This window comes from Melitaea cinxia, chromosome 14 (genome assembly GCF_905220565.1).
Source record: "Melitaea cinxia chromosome 14, ilMelCinx1.1, whole genome shotgun sequence".
Taxonomy (NCBI): domain Eukaryota; kingdom Metazoa; phylum Arthropoda; class Insecta; order Lepidoptera; family Nymphalidae; genus Melitaea; species Melitaea cinxia.
Window position 1 is genome coordinate 10,509,500 of NC_059407.1, and position 24,634 is coordinate 10,534,133.

General features: G+C 30.6%; 1 protein-coding gene across 1 annotated transcript in view; it reads left to right on the plus strand.

Moving 5' to 3' along the window:
• LOC123659393 (heparan sulfate 2-O-sulfotransferase pipe) overlaps nt 1-24,634 on the plus strand; it is an 82,783-nt gene continuing 58,149 nt past the window's right edge. The window contains exon 1 of the mRNA XM_045594608.1: nt 1-44. Within this exon, the coding sequence (XP_045450564.1) occupies nt 1-44 (44 nt within the window). The remainder of the gene's footprint in view (nt 45-24,634) is intronic.

Sequence of the window (24,634 nt, forward strand, 5' to 3'; positions counted from 1 at the left end):
ATGGATCACATATTTCGGCAACGTAGGATTAGCGTGCCTAAACGGTAAGAATTATTTCAATTATCTAATTAAAATTAGAAAGGATTGGGTGAGACTAACCGATTGTATTCACTGTAATATGCACGTTTATTATCTTTAGCACGGACAAAAATTCGTGTGGAAGTTTTATTTTCTACTAGCTTTTACCCGTGGCTTCGCCCGCATTGAATGCTACTATATAAGTATTAGAGATTTTATCTTTAGCATTTTTTTAATAAAAATGTTAAAGGTAAAATGTTACTTCTAATACCTCCAAAAATATGTATACAAAATTTCCTGATGATGATGTTTTCGCGAGATGGAGGGATTTTAAATTAAAAAAAAAGCATTTATTTTTACCCACTACGGGAAAGTTCAAAGGAAGATTATAATTTTAGCAGGCTATGTATGTATTCTCATTTATTATTCTATGTATGTATATTCATTTATGTATGTTCATCTGTTACTACTTTACATATTTAGAAAAATTATATATCATTAGAAGCGTCTAAATTGTCCGTGGTTTTATTGAATGTAGTGTACTCTAAAGGACATAAAATGACGTATTAAAATATTTTGTCGTAGTCGGGTTTTAGTTTTTTAACTTTTTTTATCTTTTATTGTTTTCTATGTAAAGCATTTTACATAAATTTATTAAATTAACAGCAACACATATCTAAGTATTCTTTTCTTCCAATGTTACATGCCACTACATGCCACATTAAATTAAGTTAATAATTATTTAATTCAAAAAGATTGGAATTTAATATAAATTAAAATAAAACAAAAATATTAGAAAACAGAAAAGCAAAGCGAAGCAATTAATGAGTATGTACTTGAGCGCATCTGTTCAGTTTTGCCCTCTGTTGTGGAAACAGTTGTTAGTGGAACGAAATTTACCATTTTACCCATTCAAATATAAACAAAGATATAAGCCTATGGGTTCAGAAAATGTCTTTTGAATAAAACGTCCTTTTGAAATAATCTACTTCTTCTAAAAGTCATAATGAAGTATAGTCCCAAAGAATTATAAATATTAATGTTTTCATATATGTGTTAGCTGTATTTTTACGTAGCTTTTATTTATGTATGCTTTCTATTGTATTATCATATTTTGATTGCTAGCAACAGTCGTAGGAGTTTTTTTAAACTTTCAGAAAATTTAAGGTTTAAGTAACCATTATCTACACTTTTTTATATAGAAACAACTCTATAATCCAATTATACAACTAAAAATGATTCAAATGTTCAAAGGCAGCAAAAATGTGTGAGTTTAGATCGTTTGTAGATGGATAACAAGTCTCTTGAAGAGTTGTTTGGAAGTTTGTTGTTTACTCGAGTCTTGGTAGTTTGAGGTTTTTTGGACCTTTTCACATTAAAGACACATATTAAAGACTTTTCAAACAAACTAGACAACTTAAAAATATTTGTTGAGTGTACTTAAGTTTTCCTCATTTCACATTCTACCACTTCACGTAATTATATTTTTAGTCAAGCTTTTTTTGCTCGCTTATAACCCTAAGATCAACCTACCTTAGAAGCTTACCTTTCTTATCCGTACTTTCGTGTTGTAAATCAAAATAAAATCAACTTTTTGTTGAAGTCTATTAAAAATGTCACAGATTATTAATTTATTTACATCTTGAATGAAATATAGCGCCACTAGTATTAGTAGTTGTTAATGTTTGTAAGTATTGCGTAAATTTTTTACCTGAGTGACTTTGACTTGTGTACATTGTGTGCTGTAATTAAAGCAAAACGATGATAAAAAAATAATTATGATATTGAAATTGATTTAGCATTGTAAGCATAGATTTCCTAGTTTTCATTAAGGTGAATGACATAGAGGCGATCGTCGTTTTTTGTTAACTTGCGAATGAGTATTGTTGTTGACAATGTAGAATGGCAACACAAGAGTTCCTTCACATACGTCGATCTATTTGAAAAAGAAATCGTTAATTGTAACTATAACATTGAGAGTTTTACTCACGAATTTTTGTTATGACAATTTTTTAATAAATATGAAGTACTGCAATATATTTTAATAACTTAAAGCATTTGAATTTTAAGAACTTTTTGCATTATAATATATTCAAAAATAGTGATTGTCTAAATTTTGTTGAAACGTTTATTATAATTTATGAAAAAAGTAGAGTATCTAATTAAATTCATTTCAAATCTAAATCAAAGGTTTCTTATTTTTAACAAGTGTTTTGATAATCACGTCATCATCAATCGCCCTTTAATAAATTTTATTAAAAATATTAGCATAACAAAATTTTATTCATAGGTTAGGCAGTTTCTCAAAAACTAACAAGTACCTATAGTTTGTTTCGTTAGTGCAAAGATAAGATTTCTGTGATATTTCTAGGCAGATTGCGTAAATCTTATTTTGTTTGTTTGATATCTTATTTTGTGTGAATTAGTCTCATAGAAATATGATGTTGATGTATGTAGGATGTATGATGGTAAATTCTGTTATTTACGACAGTACTTCCCTATCCCTATTAATAAATCATAATTGTGTTTGCTCGCAAACGAAAAAAAAAAACCAACTTCAATTACATCGACAAGTAATACAACGTAGGTAGACGAAAAAATAGTCAAGTAAATACGTGTTATCAAAGATAACTCAAAAATTTATAATCAGATGTCGATGAAATTTAAATTTGACCACATGATAAAAACCAGCTTTCGATTAAATTAAAAATCATCAAAATCGGTTTACCCAGTAAATAGTTATGCGGTATAAATATAAATAATAAATAAATAAATCAAATAAATATTTATATAATAACGTAGGTCGACGAAAAAATAGTCAAGTAAAAACGCATTATTAGATATAACTCAAAAAGTAGTTGTTAGATCTCAAATAAATTTAAATAGGACCAAAACACACATCACCTTTCGATTAATTTTTTTTTTGTCGAAATTGGTCCACCCAGTCAAAATTTCTGAAGTAACTAACATACATAAAAAAAACAACCGAATTGAGTCCTTTTTTGGAAGTCGGTTAAAAAGTGATTCAAAGAAGCCACAAGGCTTCTTACAGTTACTTAGTTAATTTTTTAAATTGGTTTAAAAATATATCATATAAGTACTTATACTAATCTACAAAGACTGTATACTTGTTTACTGATCTTGATGACTAACATAAAAACATCAAAACAAAGTTATTTTAATCTTATAGAAAAGGGCCATATCATAAGAATAACAAAATGATGTCTACGTTTCCGCTGTTGTTCGGTTCCCATAAATATCGATAAAGTCTAACCGCACTCGAAATAAAGAGAAAACTTGGTGCAGTCGATCCTGGATTTATTGCTTGGAGACATGCCAGTGTATGTTTGCTACTTTATTTTTAATTCTATTTTTAAAATTAGGTATAGTGAGTTTTATAAGATAAATTACTTTATGAACAAAATTAATTCAAGATATTTTTTGAACTAATTTACAGGGTGACATTTCCCTTTAAAAATTAAATTTTATTTTTTACTTTAATAGGTATTTAATGAAAAATTTATCATGTTAAACTAGCATAGCATTAGCATTTCCAATTTAGAAATTTTCACAAGTTTAAATATCAACTTTATAAGTTCAAACATGGCGAACTTGTTTATATAAACTTTCTCTCAGTATATAATGGTTTTAATGGAGTATCGAAACTGACTTACATTGTTGTTACATTGTTTTACTTACACTGTTTATAAAAACATCTATCGATTTGAACCCCGTCTTATAATTAGTAACCCCTTGTGTTCTAAAGACTGCAACTAAAACTACTATGAAACTGGGCAAGATATGATTTCATTTTACGACCTATGTAATTTTTTTATTTAGAATTCCGTTCGAATTCCCTGGGGAAGAGAGATAAATCAAAACATGTACTTATTTCGTTGTTCAATAACGACTAGTATGATTTCACTATTTGTTTTTAGAAATCCCGCAGTATTAGACCCAAATAAAACGAAAGCTGGAACGTTCAGAAATTTTTGAACGTTACTTCTGTTAAACTGATGTACGATCTTTATCGTATAGAATTAGTGACATGATCTACTTTACTACTATCCATTTGTTTATAAATTAACATTAACACATCGCATTACGCGCAAAACTTGTTGTCACCGAGATATTTGCCCATTAAAACTGTCAACATCATAGTACTACGAAGGTATCCACAGTTATGTACTCGTGTTATTAAAACGTAATCAGGGCCTCATTGCTTGCGAATATCGCAGATCTGAAATAACCTTTCCTAAGTGTGAGAAATGCAATAATAATAATTATTATCTTATTTACAGTCTAGTTATTCAAAGAGTTGTTGGATGGATGAAACTTTCTAGACATAATTTTCTCTAGATTCATTCGAGGTGCTCCACACTGAGTACAGTTTTTTAATGTTTAACGCTTTCAACGAAACTACTACACCAGTTTTATTATATTTTACTGTTATTAGTAGTTCAAGTCATTATTACGAGGCCCCACTATGTTACACACAAAAATATGAACATGGGAATGGAAGCATGACTTTTAAAATTGACTGTCAACGACGTGCTAAGCGTGTTGCATAATAAAAATTAAAATTGACTTGATCAAAGTACTTATTGCACTAAGAAAATAAAGTACGTTCTAAACTATTGTATTAGTTACATTATATTGCTTATATTTTTTGTTATTATTGTATACTCACATGATCAATATTACTAAACGTTGAACATTTTTATTAACTTAAAAAAAAAAAACCTTAAAATGTATGAAAAAAATTCTAAATTATGCTTTATAGACTACTGAAATCAATTGCCTACATTTTATTTGTACTTTACGAGTCGTTTGTTTATCGACAGTTACTCGACCGTCAGATACGCTTCACTTGCCTCCTCTCCACGGCGATGTCTTCCAGTAATTATCCTACTCTTATCAACATTGCATGTAACTATGATTAGTGTCTGACAATTACTATGCTTAATCGTGTTTGAACACGTATTTTTTCCATCAATGCATTTCTGTATCCGTGCCAAATACTTAATTTTATTTTTGCTAACTTTTGTTAGATTCATTGTCGAAACTTATTTGTCAAATGCTTTGAAGAAAGAGTATAACACTCTCACTTAACACATTTTTTAATATTTTAGTGTTTTAGTCGCAAGATTTGTTCGAGAGCGAATCACTTCAATCATGACAGTGTAATTTAGTACAACAAAAGTGTCGGTTCAATAAACAGCATTACCTACAACGAAGCTGCTCCGGGAAAACAGTAGAAATTCGACCTAGAAAGTTTATGAGCTGATCCCATTTTGGTCTAGATTTATTTACGACTGCAATCATTAGCATTAGGTGTAACAGGCACTTAAGTAAAAGTGCTTTTGGATTGTAGTGGTATAGGAAATTGGGTATCCAACAAACAGTTACATTATTTTATTCTCGAGGTCAATAGGTACCTACACAGTGATCTTTTTGTATCACGAAGCAATCGCTTGATGTTTATTCTTGTCGCTTTGCTTACAGTAATTGTTACAGCGTAGTTGTACAAACTCGGCTATTGGGTCGTCTTTATCGCCGGCACACTCTTTGTAATCGATGGTTAACTTTTAGTTTGATTACATTTTACTGTACATTCTTAACGTATTCGAAGAAATTAAAGAAAACTCATTTATATGTAAAAAGTATGTTTCAAGATAGCTTAATAATTATGTATTTATAGACAAATTAATATGTGCTTATGTATTTATGGATAGCTTATTAATGTTAATGTGTGATTCATCAATAAAATTTAACGAGGAGATATGTGTAGTTATTGGAGAAACAGCCAAGTTATAATATTGTTTAGACAAATATTTATTTCTTTTATTTCACAAAAAAATACTACGATAAAGCTGTGAAGTTTTTATTACTATGAGTACTTTTAAGGATATTAGCTTTACGAGTATAATTGCAGTCCTTCGTCTCTGTTAGAGTCTTCAAAAGATGACAATTTCATTTTTAGTTTAATTATGTTTGGTTTGCTTTAGTTTTACTCTATTTAACTAGACCATATGCAAAATGTGTCAATAAAATTCTAATTTATCTCGTACGATGAAAGTTGCTGGTCCGTTTTCTACTGAGACGGTCTAACTTTCTACACGCATTTGTGTTGGATCGCGTTAACGACGCACGGGCTTCGAATATCGCCGGGGTGCAAAGCCCGAAAAACGATTGGTCTTACTAACGTACTGATCAAATTCTAAATAAACGTGTCGTATTTGAAAAAGAAACGGTGCGTAGGCAAAACTAATATTTTTTTTTAAAACAGAAACCGGACTTGACCCTGCCCGCGTGACTGCGCGTAGGTACGTAAAAAAAAGTAATTACATCTCTTACTTGCCAGTTGACATGCTTGATTCTCGTAGGTACAGTATCCGTACTTTTACGTAAAATAAGTACTACAAACTTAAAACTAGAGAACAAGATGCAAACGTCAATAGTGGATATTCGAGTTCAGAGTCATACTTACTTGATTGCTCATACGATCTGAAGTTTTATAGGTATTCATCGCACTACTCTCGTTCTTAGTGTGTCAAACGCTTTTCCTTGTATTGTCCTTGTACTTTAATACGTAATTATTATTCTAAAGTACTTAAATTAGATTGAAATTCGAAAAGAACGACATTTTATGATAATGCAGATCATTATATGTATCGTGATCTCGAAGACATTCGTGGAATTGTAAATCTGTAAAAAATCTATTGTATAGAAAGTGGCGCGTGTAACTTGGTGGAATTATCGGCTAAGGCACCAAGATCTGGGGTAGGAATCGATTTTACGCGAAAGCGCGTTATCGATAACGGGTTCTTCTATTGAATTCGAAATAAATGTTAAGGTTTTATTCGTTTTAAGATTATCGCGGTCATAGTACGGAAAATAGGATCGGATGCTTTGGTTAATTTACCGGTTGTTACGTTGAGCAGCGACTCAAGTAACAATTGGGTTTACAACTATTACTTGTGTTATTGTTTTAGTTTACGACATAATATATTAAACAAGTATAATTCATTGTAATGTGTCACTATATAAACTTTTAACCCTCCTTTTAACCACCCTTTTTTATAGTAGGTAGGATGGAATTTACTTTACTAAGCTGCTGTATTCCGAGATCTAAGGTTAAAATGCGAATTTTTGCTATATGTAAAATATTTAAAAAAATTGTCACAATGAGATGACATGTAAAATTTCACACAAAAGTATAGAAGTAAGTAAACATTTTTTAAATAAATAAATGATGTTATCTTTAGGAACAATTAAGCTATTATTTAATACGTCCATAATATAAATAAAAAAACTATTGTTTTATACATACATAAACAATTAAATTATATCGATTTGTCAGTAATAATAAAAAAATAAACAAAAAATATATATATAACGTATCAATTTAATAGATCGCAATAATTGCTTACGATTTAAATATTTACATATAAATGGTATTTTATCACTTTTTGTAACGCAATCAATGGCGATGGTACGTCGATGACACCTACGCTTTGACACATCAGACTGTTTCAGATTAAATGCAATAGATTTAAAACCCGTTACAAATAACTAAAATTATACTTACTACCTGTTACGAGTAACTTAAATATACAGCATTCACGTATTTAGTTTCCTTGAGTAGATTTCAAATTAGCTCTATTCTGCTCTTCATCATTACATTGTACATGTAATGATTCTGCTCTTAATAGTCTTCAAATAAGTAGAAAAAAAGAGCACATAAGATATTGTTCCTATTTCATGTATTGTAAGCGAAGTAAACAATGAGAGTTTTGTTTTATCTCCGGCCGGATGATCTCAATGCTTAAGACATCTGCTAATAACTCAACATATCTAAGATAAGTGTGCAATGGCATTCCATGAAAACTACAATGAAACACATTTCTGCGTTGTAATTGAAAGAAACCGCATGTGAATGAAATAAGAATTGTTTTAATAAAATATGCTGTTTCTAATCGTATCCGCAAACAACTCTGATTCACTTCCAACGTTACGAAAACATTCGAGTCTTTAAATTTTGGTCGTCTTCATTTTATAATGGTTTCCATTGAATTGGTTAAAACTATCTCGCAGTTTGTTAAAGAAACAAGAAAAGCAATATTAGACTTTTTTGGTAGAATATCAAATGGCTTAGGAATGTAAGCAGCGAATATAAAACCAATTTGTAATAGAAAAAGTTAAAGAACAGCCAGTTAGTAATATGATTCAAGAATATGATTCAAGTGGTTATGCCTTAATACATCGCATATCATATTTTTAACATAAACAACTGAAAGTATTCCATTAATTTTATTTTATAAATCAAATTAATTTGTCCCAAAATAATTTACTAAATTGTATTAAAACTCAATATTACAAAACATTAAATATGTGTAAATACATACAATGACTGACATATGTAGATATAAGAATTTAGTATTTTTAGTAACAATTGGGCCAAAAATATATAAAAATAAACAAACTTATTATTTTACTACAATCGTTAACTAAATAAGTAACTTTAACTATAAAACAAGTTATACGTTACGTACATTAAAAATCAAAGCAAGAGAAATGGTGAAAGACGGCTGGTATTAAGTAAATTTGACGTTACTATTAGCAAAAACATCATATAATTAAAGTATCGTTTTAAGTAAATGGAGTTCAGGTGTGATGTGGAACAAGCAGCGTCCGAGCAATTTATATGTAGTGGGCGCTAATCAGAGCGTAAGTAAGCGTTATTTAGCCGTTTGTCTACAACTTAATGACGATTAAGAAACCGCTTGACAATAATGTACCGTATTTCCACTAACATTGTTGTTGCGGCATTTAAATTAGACCTATTTAATACAATTAGATATCTTTGTTTAACTGCTTTATCTTAAATAGATTCATAAAAAATAATTGAAACGACAGTATACAATCTGGGTGCCTTCAAGGCCAGAGTGAATAGGCTGTTATTAGGCAGGCATGCTCCACCTTCGACCACATCGTCACTTAACATCAGGTGAGATTGTGGTCAAATGCCTGCCTATTTGTCATAAAAAAAAAAAAAAAAAATACGATGATCTTACAATATCTTATATAATAAAATTCTCGTGTCACAATGAAATGAAATGAAATGAAATCATTTATTTCGTCATAAGGTGATATATACACTTAACGAAAGTAAAATAATGTCATTTACAGAAATAATGAAAAAATGAGAAAAAACTCGACGATAATAAAAAATTGTTAAGGCAGCAAAAAAAATCAAAAAATAAAATAATAGTTTATATCTTAACATTGGGTACACTGCAAACTTAGGTAATATACCCAGTGTTATATGCAACCTTAACTTAGTCAAAATAATCAACATATTAAGTTACTTAAAATTTCTAATGTCTCGGTAGACATTACCTTCCTATAATGTCCTCGGCTTTGCTAGTTACAATACTTCCCGAAACGGCTGGGCTGATGTTTATGAAATTTTGTGTGCATATCGGGTAGGTCTGAGAATAGGTCAACATCTAATTTTCATACCCCTAAGTTATAAGGGAGGGAAGGGATTAAGGGGGTTCATTACATATCCATATATGTAACAAAACCAAATTTGCGGGGTCAGCTAGTTATATATAAAATAATATATAAGTTTACATATTATACAATACATTTATGTAAAAGGTTACAATTCAACATTAATGGTAAGTACATTTACTTATTCAGTTTATATATTATTGTAACCAATCCATTCCGTTTTTAATTACAATCTAGGATTTCTTTCCGCGTCACCTGTCATAACTTGGCATATAATCTAATGTGTCGCCATTTTCTATTTCGAAATTACGACACGATGGCTTTAAATTAAAATATATCACATACCAATTTGAATGTATTGTTATCGTAAGTAAGTTGGGCTTGTGTAACACCGTTATGCTGACATCATTGTGTAGGGCAGATGTGTTTAAAAAAAGTATGTAGACATTGATTGAAATTCGTATTTGCGTAGCCGTGCATTCAAGAACAAGAAGTGCATTACATTCCTAAGTGTTTTATTTTTTTTTACTATTACTTTTTCATGTAGCATGCTATACTTTCTCGCAGAGCAATGTTTTGTTATTTATATTTCTAATCAAATTTCGTTATAAAATATAGTTATAACAATAACTTCTTTCGGCGTTGAACTCTTTTGATCTCCAAAGTATGTTGTTTTATTTTTAACGGGTCTTTGTAAGAGTTTTTTGTTTATCTCATTTTAAGTGAAAGAATTTATATTAGGAGACCTTATATATTTTACCTTGCCTTATTTATATATATATATATATATTATATTATTATTATATTATTATTATAATATATAAATATTTAAATAAAATAGGAAAGACGGTATTACTAACGCTGTAGCAACGCGTATAATTAGTTCCATCATTCTTACATTTAATGGTACACCGTCTTTTTAATTTAAATATCATACTGTAAATAATCTGTGTCACTTAAATATTTAGCCTAGTGCATACTTTATTATTTTTTGTATATGCAGAGCGTGTTGAAGCATTACGCTAGACACGAATCCACGGTTCATTTGTATTAAGGCACGTATTCTCATTGAATTTGGTTATTACGAATCATGCAAAGTCGGAACCATTTAAATAGAAAGTGATACGCTGTCGCTTCTTCTTTAATTTCGACCTAGATATAACCAGAATTGACTCATAAAAAAATAAACATGCTTCTTGAGGTAGAGAATAGCTTTAATCAATTTCGCTCTCATAGAAAATCGGTGTAAAGTTGCTACTACACCCTCGTTTTGTGTGGCGAATGGTCTTAAAGTCATCTTTTTATGATTATATACTTTATTGCACTGTAGGTTTATGGCAAAGGTGGACTTATCTCTGAAAGAGATTTCTTCCAGTCAACCCATGGTCATGAGTAAGTGTTTCATATAGCGAGGCAAACAGTGCAAGAAGTATTTATTAAGAAGTAAAATAAAAATCACCAAAACAATGAATAAATAAAAGATAATAAAATTTGTATATATTTAAAAACGTAACATATTACATACTAACAAATACATATAAAGATACATACCGTAATACAAATATACTTATACATATACATATTCACTATAATATATAAGTAAATACATTTTATGTAATTCTTATTACCTCCTTAAACCTGTCCTTTCATTTTTTGCCTCTTGCCCAATCTACATCATGTGATCGATTTTTCTAGGTTTTTAAATTGAACTTTTCACACTCATTGTTAGTTAAAAAAAATCACATTTTCATATAATAAATAATAATTTTCAACAATTTCATGAACATAAATATTTATTTATTATTTTTTAAAATAGAATTATGTATATAAAATTTCACTAAAGTAAGTAGGTATACAATAACTTTGCTAACTAAATTTAATAACTTTAATTAAAGATTACAAAACCAGATTTAAAAATGATCTTTGTTTAGGAAATGACAATTTAAAATAGAAAGTAATGACATAATAAATTACATAATTGAAAGTCACTATAGTACATACTTTTTATTTGTTAAAATTTTAAATTCAATACAAACTTTTTATGAATCTACCATATGTTTTAATTTTATTTTTTAACACTTTTTGTTTAAAATGTACGATTTTTAAAATAGAATGACTGCTATTTTTAAAAAGCCGTCTTACTCGCACGTCCGTAGCCGCTCCCTAGCCTATTAATCAGTCAGCTATTGTAATTAAAGTCAAAAGAACACAAGTAACAAAAACGTACTCCAATGATTATACAAGATAAGTAAAAGAGGCGACAGGATACTTAATTATGGTTTTTTTCTTTGACAGTACCAGTTATAGTGATTAATTCCTGACTTTAATACGTGAATTGATAGGTTTATTAATATTTTCTATGTAATTAGTTATGTTCCTTTCAATATATTTTGTGTTTTATTTAATGATTATTACGTATATGACTTAGAGAAACGTGGATTTTAAAAGAGAAGTTAACATAAAACCTGATTATAGACTACAAATAATTAAGATAAAATGATGAATAAATGATATGAATAATTATTGTATTATAGGTCTTCATTTCGCATAATTTATCATAATATATAATTATTAAATCGTAAGCATCTGCTGTGTGGCTACGGCAGTAAAGCATATAGCCACCCCCTCTCTTCCCGTGAGTATCGTAAGAGACAACTAAGGGATAAAACAGTTCCACTACCACCTTGGAACTTAAAAAGCCGACCGATGGTGGGATAACCATCCAACTGCTGGCTTTGAAATACACAGGCCGTAGACGGGCAGCAGCGTCTTCGGTGCGAAAAAGCCAGCCCTGCGGTCACCAACCTGCGTGCCCAGCGTGGTGACTATGGGCAACATACATGCGTTCACGCCATTTTATGTCCTATGAGGCCTATGTCCAGCAATGGACTGTGTTAGGCTGAAGTGATGATGATGATGACTTAGTTTAAGATTTTATCTTCATGAGAACAGATATAGAACATAAACAACGACGGAAATAGTTTCGATTTGTAGGTTAATTAGAGCAGTTTAATGAGAGTGTGTTAATTGACGTCACTGTTTATCACCTACAAGACTTATTTGCAATGTTTAAAGGGACCTAAAGCGGCACATAAATATTTTATGAGACGTGACCCAGAACTTAAGATTTCTAATCTGGCAGTTAACCCAACAAACAACGTATTGTATGTTAATAAATCGGAATTGTAAGAAAATGGTAGCTTTATACGTGAATTTTATCCCGGGTAATAAATACAGTACACTGTGTCATGATGTCGAGTAAAATCTTACAAATACATATATAAACAATATACGAGTACATAAATAAATAAATAAATCTCGTGTCACGACATTTGTGGTAGAACGACTGGACCGAATTTTCTTTTATTTCTTTTTTTTTTTGATGCTTTGGAATGTATGACAATAACCATGAAGTATAAATGATAGGTGATTAAAATATCTTTATCTAGAAAAAAAATTAACTTCAGGCATTTTACAGTTCACAAGACAAATAAACTGTTCATAATAATCTGTTGGTCAACATAAATATGATTCGATTTCTTCTGCCTAAAAGACATGAACGCGCGTGCATTACAACAATTTTTATTTTTATTTAAATATCGAATACCTAGTATTACCATTATTATGCAACTAGTAATTAAATAAGAAAATGTTTGAAATTAATGTTCGTCGACCTCTTTTATGAAAGGTTATGTAACGTGTTATGATAGCGGAGATTACATATATATACAAAACGTCACTTGTAAATAATTCCATTGAGAGTATAGAAACAGTGAAAGTGAAAAGCTTACAGCAAAAGATGTTTACAAATGATAAACGCTGCGGTGTCAGAAGACTGACTCGGCTTGACATTGAATGCATAACGATTGATAAATTGACGTAAAATATTTTAGTGTATGAAGTGTTATTGTATATTGATAACTATTATTTAATTTTGTTCACGACCAATGAAAATTTATACTCTTTTTTTATTCTTGCCTCATTGTACATTGTTTTATGTTTAAATTCATTTGTGGTTATATATGTAAGTCATTTTAATTACTATTTTTTAATATATACAAAATCATAAAATCTAACAATTATTTTAGAAAAAAAAAAACAAATAGAAAACGCTAAATTAGTCACTAATAATACTTTTAATTAATTAGGTAGAGTCGTTGACATATTTACAAATATTAACCAATTTAAATTTTATAGATTAAAGTGCTATAATATGGTACAAATTGATTTCATCTAACCATATTCTACTATTCAATGTAGGTGTATCGCTGTTTTCAAGAAGATAGACAAAAAAGGAGATACACGGTCCACAAAATATACAAAGTGAATCTAATGAAGTGAAAAACAAGAAACTAGCATATTTTAATAGCTGCTGACCTCACGACTACGACGTACTTCACCATCTGCGCGCACAGAACTCTAAATACGAGTATGTATGCTACAGCGAAGTGCAAATAGTACGTTATACTAAATACGGTGTATTAGGTTTTAATGATGTTTGAAAATTTTAATTAGTCAGTTAAGTACGTGCTCGGTTAATAACACGGACAATTTGTACTAACGGTTAATAAAAGGAGCTTTTATCTCACGTAATTAATGTAATGTTTTGACGGCGCGAGTTAGTTTCGCGAAGGAGCCTCGTAGTTCAAACCTGGCCGCGTCATGTCACTGTCAAGTAACAAAAAAGTAATGGATTCTCATCGGACCGACATGTTTTTCTCACCGTTTAATGACTTATTAAACGTTTGTATTAAGTTTTTGCACCCGCTTACATAATTTCAAACAGATGTTAAGAGCTTTTTTTTCGTTTATTATTAAGGTAAATATGTAGCATGAAAATATATTTTGTGTTATTGTTTTTTTCGACATAATATTCAAATATTAATATACATAATAATATAAATATTATTTACAGATTTTATGACGTAGTTTCAAAAATTTTGTAATTTTTTTATTGCTCGGCAAATAGCACTAAGTTAGATTATTTCATAACAATAGGTTGTTAGGCTATGATTTGTTAGTGAGGCTCTGTCCTATGTTACATATTTAGTTAAGAAATTATTGCTATGTGACTCAAAAGTATAGTCGCGAATGGTCTTTACCATTTTTTGGATATCTCGAATTTATTTTTGTAAGGGATACGTAAAACCAACACAATTGTTATTGAAAATGTTTGACTTTATATTATACAATCTTATTTGTTACAATTACGAATGCAACAAAATAAAAATCTGCCAAACAGTTGTATCTGTTCCTAAGTGATCCACCTGTAAATCTTGCGCTGGCGCATTTGTATGTATACTTAAATATAAATAATAAAGCGTAGTTGGAAAGAACTTTGAAAATATTTTTTAAGATGTCTTGTCGTTTCCCAGTCACACTCGCTTAAATTTCGATATGTATACAAAATAAATAAATAATTATTGAACAACTCTTTTACTTTAATCCTGAATGTTATGTTTATTATAAAAAAGTTTTTATATTAAAAGAAATTAACAAGTACAGATTCGTCAAGCACTCTAGCTCTGCGAGCGGATGATGTGAGGGAGGCCGTGTTAGTTAACGGGCTGTCAACCGCGATCCAAGTTAATACGTCCTTTTGTGTTCCTAGTACACTTGGTTTACTGTCATTAGTCTAGATTACAACAACACAAACAATGTCTTGGAAGGAAATAGAATACATGTTGCACATCATATATTGCAAATATTAGGTATATTTAAATATACATATGTATAATATACATTTATTAGACCTAGATGTACTATTTCTTAAACCTAGACTTATAAGTACTTTCAGGAACTTTATGTAACCACAATGTTAGGAACTTCAACAAAAAATACAAATCTATTGAGATACAATATTATTTGAATATAATATTAAGTTATCAATAAAAAAACAGATACTTTAATCAAAGACTTCGTGATATTCAAGGCAACAGTTTTTTTTTATTTATCACACAAAAATACATGGTGGTGAGAGTATTTGATTTGAGTTTTCGACTGGGCAAATTGCACACCTTCCTCTATAATCTAATGGCTAATGAATGACTCCGTTACCACACATGACGTCCATACAAACGTCCTTTAGAGTTGAAAAATTACATTTTCACCTTTTAAAAGAACACCCCTTTGAACTGTTTTATGTTGAAGTTTTCTTTTCTGATCAGCGTCTTTTATTTTTCATCAAATGCTATGAAATAGAGCATTGAAAATATATCCAAACAATCTGTACGGTTGGGGGATTTACAAAGACCGACATCCAAACAGAGCGGGAACCAGACCCGCAAACCGCCGATGTTTGAACGGTTACTATACGCACCACTACACCAAAGCGGTTGTTAGGAAAACTATAATAGCAATAAATAATTAGCTTTTATAGTGGAACAAATAGTGGTACTTTTTAGTCTGCATCCGTTTTTAGGGGTATAACTTCATGAAAGCAACAAGTACTGTAATCAAAAATATTAGCATCTGCCTAAGATACTCTATTTATATATTTTTTTTACAAAAATACTAGTGCAAAGCGTCTAAATGTAGGAAACGTTATCACTTTCTGTATAAATTGTTCGCTAACTTTTGGAGGTAATTCAAATAATTGATTAGTTTACATATAAACTATTCTCAGGAATCATCACCTATTATATAAGCATGAATTTTCTTTCATATTTAATATATCCGTCGAAAAAGGAGCTCGTATTTATAAATACCGTAAAGAGGGAAAGAGTAAAAACACTAAAATGTTTTGATTAATATACTAATACTAAAGCTTTGTGCAGAAAATCTCATCTAACTCCCTAAATTTTAAAATAATTAAAAGACATGTTAAACTATTAAATTAAAGTTATTAAGGACATCGATAAAAATATTGAATTAAAATATAACTATTCATACAAATATTAAATATGCATGTAATATATATTAAGAATTGGAACTCTACTTCAATGTTAAAATGGTGGCAGCAATAATTTAAAATAATTCCAAGCGGATATAATTGCCTGAATTATGCATGATTATAACCTTTTTTTTGGTATCACACATGAATATTAACGCAGTATGTTTCTTGATCATTATTATTCAAGATCGATAATTAAACATTTCAATTTAACACCTCAGTAAAAGCTTAATAATGTATTTAGACACTGACAAACAGTCTGTGACATAAACAAACATTTGTCAATAGCTGTATTCATTATTGACTCAGTCGGATACAGCAACCTTTGCGACTAGTCACTACGTAATATAATCTATACAAATATTATAAAGCTGAAAAATTAGTTTGTTTAATTGTTTAAACGCGATAATCTACCAGTTCGAATTGAAAATTTATTTTTGTGTTGGATAGCCCATTTATCGAGAAAGGCTATTTTTTTCCTCCTTTTAAGGCTAGTGAAACCGCAGAAAGCTGCTAGTCTTTTATATAAATAAAAATTAATCTCTAAATAATATGTTGCTAAACGCTGAATTTTTTTAATTGCTAGATATTGAATGGTCTTTTTCAAAGCTATGTCTTCTTACGAATCATTTATAAATTATATCTTTTAAATTATCAATTTTATATGAACTATAAAGCTAATTTTATCGTTAGTAAAAGGTAAATATAGCGTGATTTAAATGAATAGATCGTAATATTATGAATAAAAGTTATAATATGAACTTCAGACCGCTTTTACCTTTAAGAACGCGATTATCAAGAGTCGTAAGCTTTATACAGCTTGTTATAACATTAATTACTAGTTATAGTTCATTAAAATTTATATAACAAAACGCGTCTTAAAAATTTCCAGAACATTCCATCTATTAAAGCGATATACAAGCAAAACCACTTTATGTACATGTAAAATGACATCCCTCGAGCTTATTTTGAACATATTAGGTTTTTTATTTAGTTTTTTCCCACACTCATAAAGTTAAGCGTTATCTCGCAGAAATAAAGCCTAAAAGAAATATCTTGTACATTTTTTGGCAATAAAAAGCTTAATAAATTGTAATTATTGAGTTTCATTCCAGTCGTTCAAATTCCTCTTATTTTGTGATATCGAAAATTTCTTGTATTGCCACGTATACTATATAATATACTGGCCGACCTGGCAAACTTCGTACTGCCTTATTTTTTTTCTTAAATATAATAGTTATATATATCGAAATAAAATATAACCTTCTTTTCAAGTTGGATCAAACTGTACATGGTGTGCAATTTGATTAAAATCGGTTAAGTAGTTTAGGAGAGTAGTTTAGTTAGGTAAGATCGCGAACAAACAACGTGACGCGTAATATATATATATATATTAAGAGGCAAAGCCGCATTATGTATCATTCATTATCATTTATTAAGTTCATTATTTAATTAATTAAGCGATAAGATTGCCTTTGTACATCTTGTGTTGTATCTTTTTTTATGTGTCTATGTTTCGGTGTACATTAAGAATAAATACATAAATAAGTTTATATATCATAATACGTATGTTACCTATGTTTCTATGTACAGAGTACATTGACGCATAAGATTAAAAAACAAACAAGCGAAGTAAATGTAATACAATGCGGCGATATAAAGCTATCAAAACGATCTCTATTGATTAGATTCTTATTAACCGTTAATTGGTTAATGCCCTGCCCTAGGCAATGCTGTACGCTAGGCGAGAAAATGATTAAATATTCATTAAGAACGATACAAAAAAAGTGTTACGGAATTAGATTCGCATTCAAGGTATGAAATAGACCGATCCACACAACAGCTATTTAAATTGTTTAAATAAACAACGGTTTATTCTAAAATACTTTATTCCGTAATAAATGATTAATCCTTTGAAGTTTGTTACAATATGTTTTTTGCAATTATTATACTTATTTTTTTAGCGTCATGTCAAATATCGATACATTTATGCAATTATTATTATTATTAAGACCTAGTATTTGACTTGAATAAAAAATGGTTTACATAGAAAATGTAGCCCTTTAAGGAAAATTTTAAAGCTGCAAAAGAGAAGTCGTAAGATAAACTGCATATATTAAAAAATAGGTAATGGACAAGCTTTGTGGATAAAACTTCAAATACCTTTTCTATCAAAGAGAATACCACTATTAAAAAAACGAGTTGAATTCTTATTCATTCATTCATATTAATGGCTTCCCGCAAAGTATCTCTAACATTTAGAAAATATTTTAACCTCCATAACCAGATTGCAGACATAGCTTTTCTAATTTGAAGAGATGATTAAATTATTACAACTTATCTCTTGTAAAATCTTATCAGAAGTTATAACAGCTGCTACTGACAACTTAACATGACTTTAGCAACTAACAAGCTACATACTTGAAACGGTAATAGAGTTCTTGTACAAAACCCTTGCTAACATTGTGTTATTAAATTAATTTGTGAAGAGTATTTATCAATACAATATGTTTTAATACAGCAGGTTTTAGACTTTTTTGAATACTGTTCTGTTCCTATTCTGTACTGACTGTAGGGGTACCTATTATAAGAGTAATCATTACAGCCTATACAGTCCACTGCTGGACATAGGCCTCCACAAGTTTACGCCAAAAATAACGTGAACTCATGTGTTTTACCCATAGTCACCACGCTGGGCAGGCGGGTTGGTGACCGCAGTACTGGCTTTGTCGCACCGAAGACGCTGCTGCCCGTCTTCGGCCTGTGTATTTCAAAGCCAGCAGTTGGATGGTTATCCCGCCGTCGGTCGGCTTCTTAAGTTCCAAGGTGGTTGTGGAACCTTGTTATCCCTTAGTCGCCTCTTACGACACCCACGGGAAGAGAGGGGGTGGCTAAATTCTTTAGTGCCGTAGCCACACAGCACTATAAGAGTAAACCACGTTTAAAATAAACGGACAATCTGGTGCCGTAACTATTTTAGTATAAAGTATCAGGTATGTTTTCCCTAGCTGATAGGTATATACATTTAGGAATAACGACGGTTTTGGTTTACGTCTTCCACAGATAATTGATAAAAAGGAACTTGCAATAAATTAGGTATCATGACAACACTCAAATCTATTTTTTTTTTTTTGCAAATAGGCTTCAATCTTCTCTTGATCGTCATGTGATAGAGAGTACAATATACAAGCCGCCTACCACCGATTGTGGATTCTGGTGAGGAGAATCGGTAAAAAAATCTTTTAAAAACCGTCTTTCTACCACTGAAGTATTATTTCACTCATTATACTTTCACTTTAAATTGGTTTTTTTTGACTGTCTGTAAATGTCTTTTAAATATTGACCTGTAATAATTGCAACAACCTGCTTGTTAAAATAATTAAACAAATTCTTTAGATTAAAAAGATGAATTTGTACGGATGAAAACGAGGCGACTTCGCCAAGTAAAATAAATATCATAACAGAGCCCAATTTTCTAGTAATTTGTATAACGGAAATGTATTTGATGTTAATATTGTAAATCGAGTAACAATTGTTTGTTTGAATACGAAAGCGTGCACATAATTGCATGAAATAGCATTTTAACTATCTGTGTTGTACTATCATACTATCAGCCTCAGAACACATTTATTGTTGTTGAGAAATACGTCTGGCCCTTTTTTATGTAGTAACTAATTATATTTAGACTAAAATTATTTTGTGCAAAATGATAAATAATGTTATTATAAAATTGCATTTAGAATGGTTTTCATATTCAGTATTTAAATTAAAGTATAAATTCATAATTAACAATATAAACATTTCGTAATAAATATGGTTAAATTAAGATTAATGATTTTGGAATTTTTCGAGAAAAAAAAAGAATGAAGAGAGGTGGAACATTGTAATATTAGTAATGTTCTTTGTTCAAATACCTAATGATAAGTTAATGAGACGCTATGGAGCCGTCTTGACTTTCCACATATTTATCTTTTTTATCCGAAAAAATTAAGTACAGATAAAACAATATAAAACTTAGAGATTATAAACGCCAACGCGTTTATTATGATCGTTTTAAGACATGATATATAAGAGGTAACGCTTTAAATACATGACAGTTATGACAGAGATTAGTATCTGAATAGATATTAGATACTTACAAGCGACCGACAAAGGCTCTTTTCAAATATGTATTGTGTGATGAAAAAAATGGTTAAAAAAAAATATGAAACATCGAATCTAGTATTCAAATACAACTTGTTTCTAAGTATTTATTTAAATACATTAGCGTAAGACTAAAAGACACAATAATTAACATGGATTTGAATTATATTTTTGCTTTCTCCATAAGGTAAAGGCCGAGGTTCTTTTTCTTCTCTCCAAAGTTATTAGGTATGTGTGGATTTTGCATGCAAGAGAACTTAATATTTATCGTCTGTGTATTTTAAAAACAAATGAATAGTAAACTGAATCAAAAACAATAGACTCAAAGATATTCCCATCATAGTTTACTTTGAGATACTTATCTCAAATAGAATTCAGGGACATATGCCACCTTTGTGTTTATTAACTTAGAGAAAAAATGAGAGAAATCGTTACATCTCAAATGGTTATTGCAGTCGTAAAAGAGTCGTTCTATCTGTCCGTGCGGCGGACCATGCGATTTCATCGCGAATTCTTTTCTTTTGAGCGGAGTGTGTGCGAGTGGAACGGACGGATGCTGAGTTACAATAGACGACTATTGTTCAAGATGATTATTACATCACTGTCGACTAGTTGCGCCTTATTGAATTTATAGAGTAATCCTCGTATTGTATTACTATTGTCTTGTTCTGTTACAAATTATTCAATCAATGTCAATAATATTAATATCATTCAGTAAAAGGTGTGTATACAATTTGTAACTTCTACGTGACATTGGCGAAATTATCTGTGTTCATTTGGCACTATGAAAGCCCTAAGAAGAAGAAGAACGATTTTTTTTAACACAATAAAATTCACAATCGTATTGAATGGTTAAACCAGGATAGTAGTCAGTTCCGGGGCGAGGTGGCGAATGCTAGCGCGACCCCATCTCGCTTCACCCAGGCGGACGACTGCTCCCACATGGTGGTTTTTTAGTCAGTAGGAGTCTGAAAAAAGGATAGTAGTTGGTTAAATGAAATCACATTAATAAACATTTAATTTTTATCTCTTACAGAAACAAGAAAAAACTTAGTTTTCTAGTTCTGTAAGAATTAAAGTAAGTTGGACTGCATAAAGGGTTACGTAATCGTGTAATATCTATATATTAGGAAAATACGCCTAAACCTTAAGATCACGCCGAACAGACAAAAATTATTTTTCTTTTTCTTTTAAGCCTTTACTTTTAATAATTATCATATTTCATCTATCTAGCCGGCAAGGTAATAGCAACATATATTTTATAAAATATCGAATTAGCACTCATTGAACATAAAACGCATAAAAAGCAATTATGATAATGTAAAGCAAAATAAAATAAAAGAAAGAGGAATTAGAATAAAAATAAAATGACACAGAAGATATCGTCTACCACACAATAACAACTTCGTATTATTTATAATTCAGAAAAAGGGTTTATTTAAACATTTTTAATATCATATCAAAAATAGACCGTTTCAGCGGGGATCGAAACTGAAAGGTTTATTTAATCAAAATTATTTAGTAGTTTTATCTAATAGAGCACGAGAACCGAATCCTAATTAGGTTACTGTCATCATTACTAACTACGAATAATTTTTTAAATTTATTAATGCTGTTGGTACAAACAAACAATGCCAGCCCTTCGATCACCAACCCGCTGGTCCAATGGTGGCTATGGACATTACCCCCATGATTTCGTCACAAAAAAAGTAATGATTATATACTTATACAATAAAGTATCCATCAGTTTGTCGGTCACATGTATTTGTAGGGCTGTTACGACAGACACCTAAAATTACAGCCGCTGGAAATAACAAAAGAATAAAATTAAAATTTGAAAAAAGTGCTTACAGTTGCTTATTATAATGAATTGTTTGTACAGGATTGGTATCTGGCGAATCTTTTGTATTTATAAATTAGGATTCCAAAAAATGCAGCCATGTTTTTCTATTTATTAATAATAAAAATATAGTTTAATGTTATTCTTAAGTGGAAGGCAGAATGCCAGTGCAATAAAGCAAACGATTTAGAGAAAATGCACTATGTTTTAAAGTATGTGCTCTTGTTGTGAGACTTCCTTGTTGGATACATTTTTCCCGCCGTTGTAAGGTACAGTTGAAAGACCGCCGGATACTGATCCCTAAAATCATTATATTGTGTTACGTGAGTCTCAGGTCTCACGTTTCAAAAAAGTGAATCTCATGTTTCCTGATAATATTTGTTTTAAAAATATTTAACAACACAACTTTCCTTAACACACTTCGAAAAATATCTGTTATCAAAAGCCGGGTCATTTCGTAATGTAAACTTTTTTTTTATTAGAAAGGATAGGGATAAGTGAAACAAAACTATTTTATATACTACAATCTAACTGATGTAGGGCACAGCAGGAAATATCCTGCTCAAAACCTGGAGCAGCCTGACTGAGGCAGTACCTCGACCTTACAGAAGATCACAGTTAAAATATACTGCTTCCAAGCCATACCGCGTTCTTGCGGCGAGTAAGGTGACCAGAGCTATTAGCTAGGGAATTAGGGGTAGGGTCGGCAACGCGCTTGCGACGCTTTTAGCGTTGAAAGCGTCTATGAGCTACGGTAATCACTTACCATCGGGTGAGCCGTACGGATGTTTGTCGAACTAGTTGGATAAAAAATACGAATACACAACAACTCTTCAAGTAATCTCACAGCAAGCACTTTAAAAGTAATGTAACATTACGTTCTGACCGAGGATGACATCACAATTTATTTATCTAGCATCATATCTTAGAAAGTAAAAGTATTCAAATTGGACAGTGTAAATTTATATTAGACTGGTTTATAAAATTTTTAATCCCACGCTTCATCTCAGAAAGTGAGAGGATGCGTTTGACTGTTAAGGTTGATACTCACTGCATTTCCAACAAATAATATATTTATCTATTTTTTCGTGTATTCATTTTATGCTTTAGTGCACAAATGTTCATCTATATCTATAATATATATAAACGCGAAAGGTCATTCATCACGAAATCTCCGAAACTATAACACCCACAAACTTGAAATTTGGCAGGTAGGCTCCTTATAGGAAGTAGACATCCGCTAAGAACGGATTTTACGAAACTCAACCCCTAAGGGGGTAAAATGGGGGTTGGAAGTTTGTATGAAAGTCCCATGTTTTTGAAGTAAGAGACTTGAAATTTAAAATGTATGCTCTATAGATGGTAACAAGGTGCCCAAATAATGTTTCTTAGAAATCAACTCCCTTTTGGGGTTAAATCGGGGGATGTTACGTTGACCCACTCATCACGAAATCTCCGAAACTATAACAGCTACAAATTTGGCATTTGGCAGGTAGGTTCCATATAAAGCGTAGTCATATTCTAAGAACTGATTTAACGTAACTCGACCCTTAAAGGGGTAAAACGGGGGTTGGAACTTTGTATGAAAGTCCTATGTTTTTGAAGTAAAAGATTTGAAATTTAAAATGTATGTATAGATAGTAAAAAGGTATCCAAATAATGTATCTTTAGAAATCAACTCCTTTTTGGGGTTAAAACGGGGGATGGTAGGTTGACTCACTCATCACGAAATCTCCGAAACTATAACAGTTATAAACTTAAAATTTGTCAGGTAGGTTTCTTATAAGGCGTAGACATCTGCTAAGAACTAATTTTACGAAACTCGACCCTTAAAAGGGTAAAACGGGGCTTGGAAGTTTATATAAAAGTCCTATGTTTTTGAAGTAAGAGACTTGAAATTTAAAATGTATGCTCTATACATGGTGAGAAGGTGTTCAAATAATGCATTGTAATCTATATATATAAAAGAGAAAGATCACTGACTCACTCATCACGAGATGCTGGATGCTGGATGGTCCATTCATCCAGGATAGACAAAGATGAAATTGGGCAGGGAGGTAGATTATAATTAATAGACGTCCGCTAAGAACGGATTTTGCGAAATTCCACCGCTAAGGGGGTTTAATTGGGATTGATAGTTTGTATGAAACTTATACAGCAGGGTCGGTTTAAAGCAAAATAACCGCGTTGCAACCCTATGGGTTCAAGAAACATTTATATTG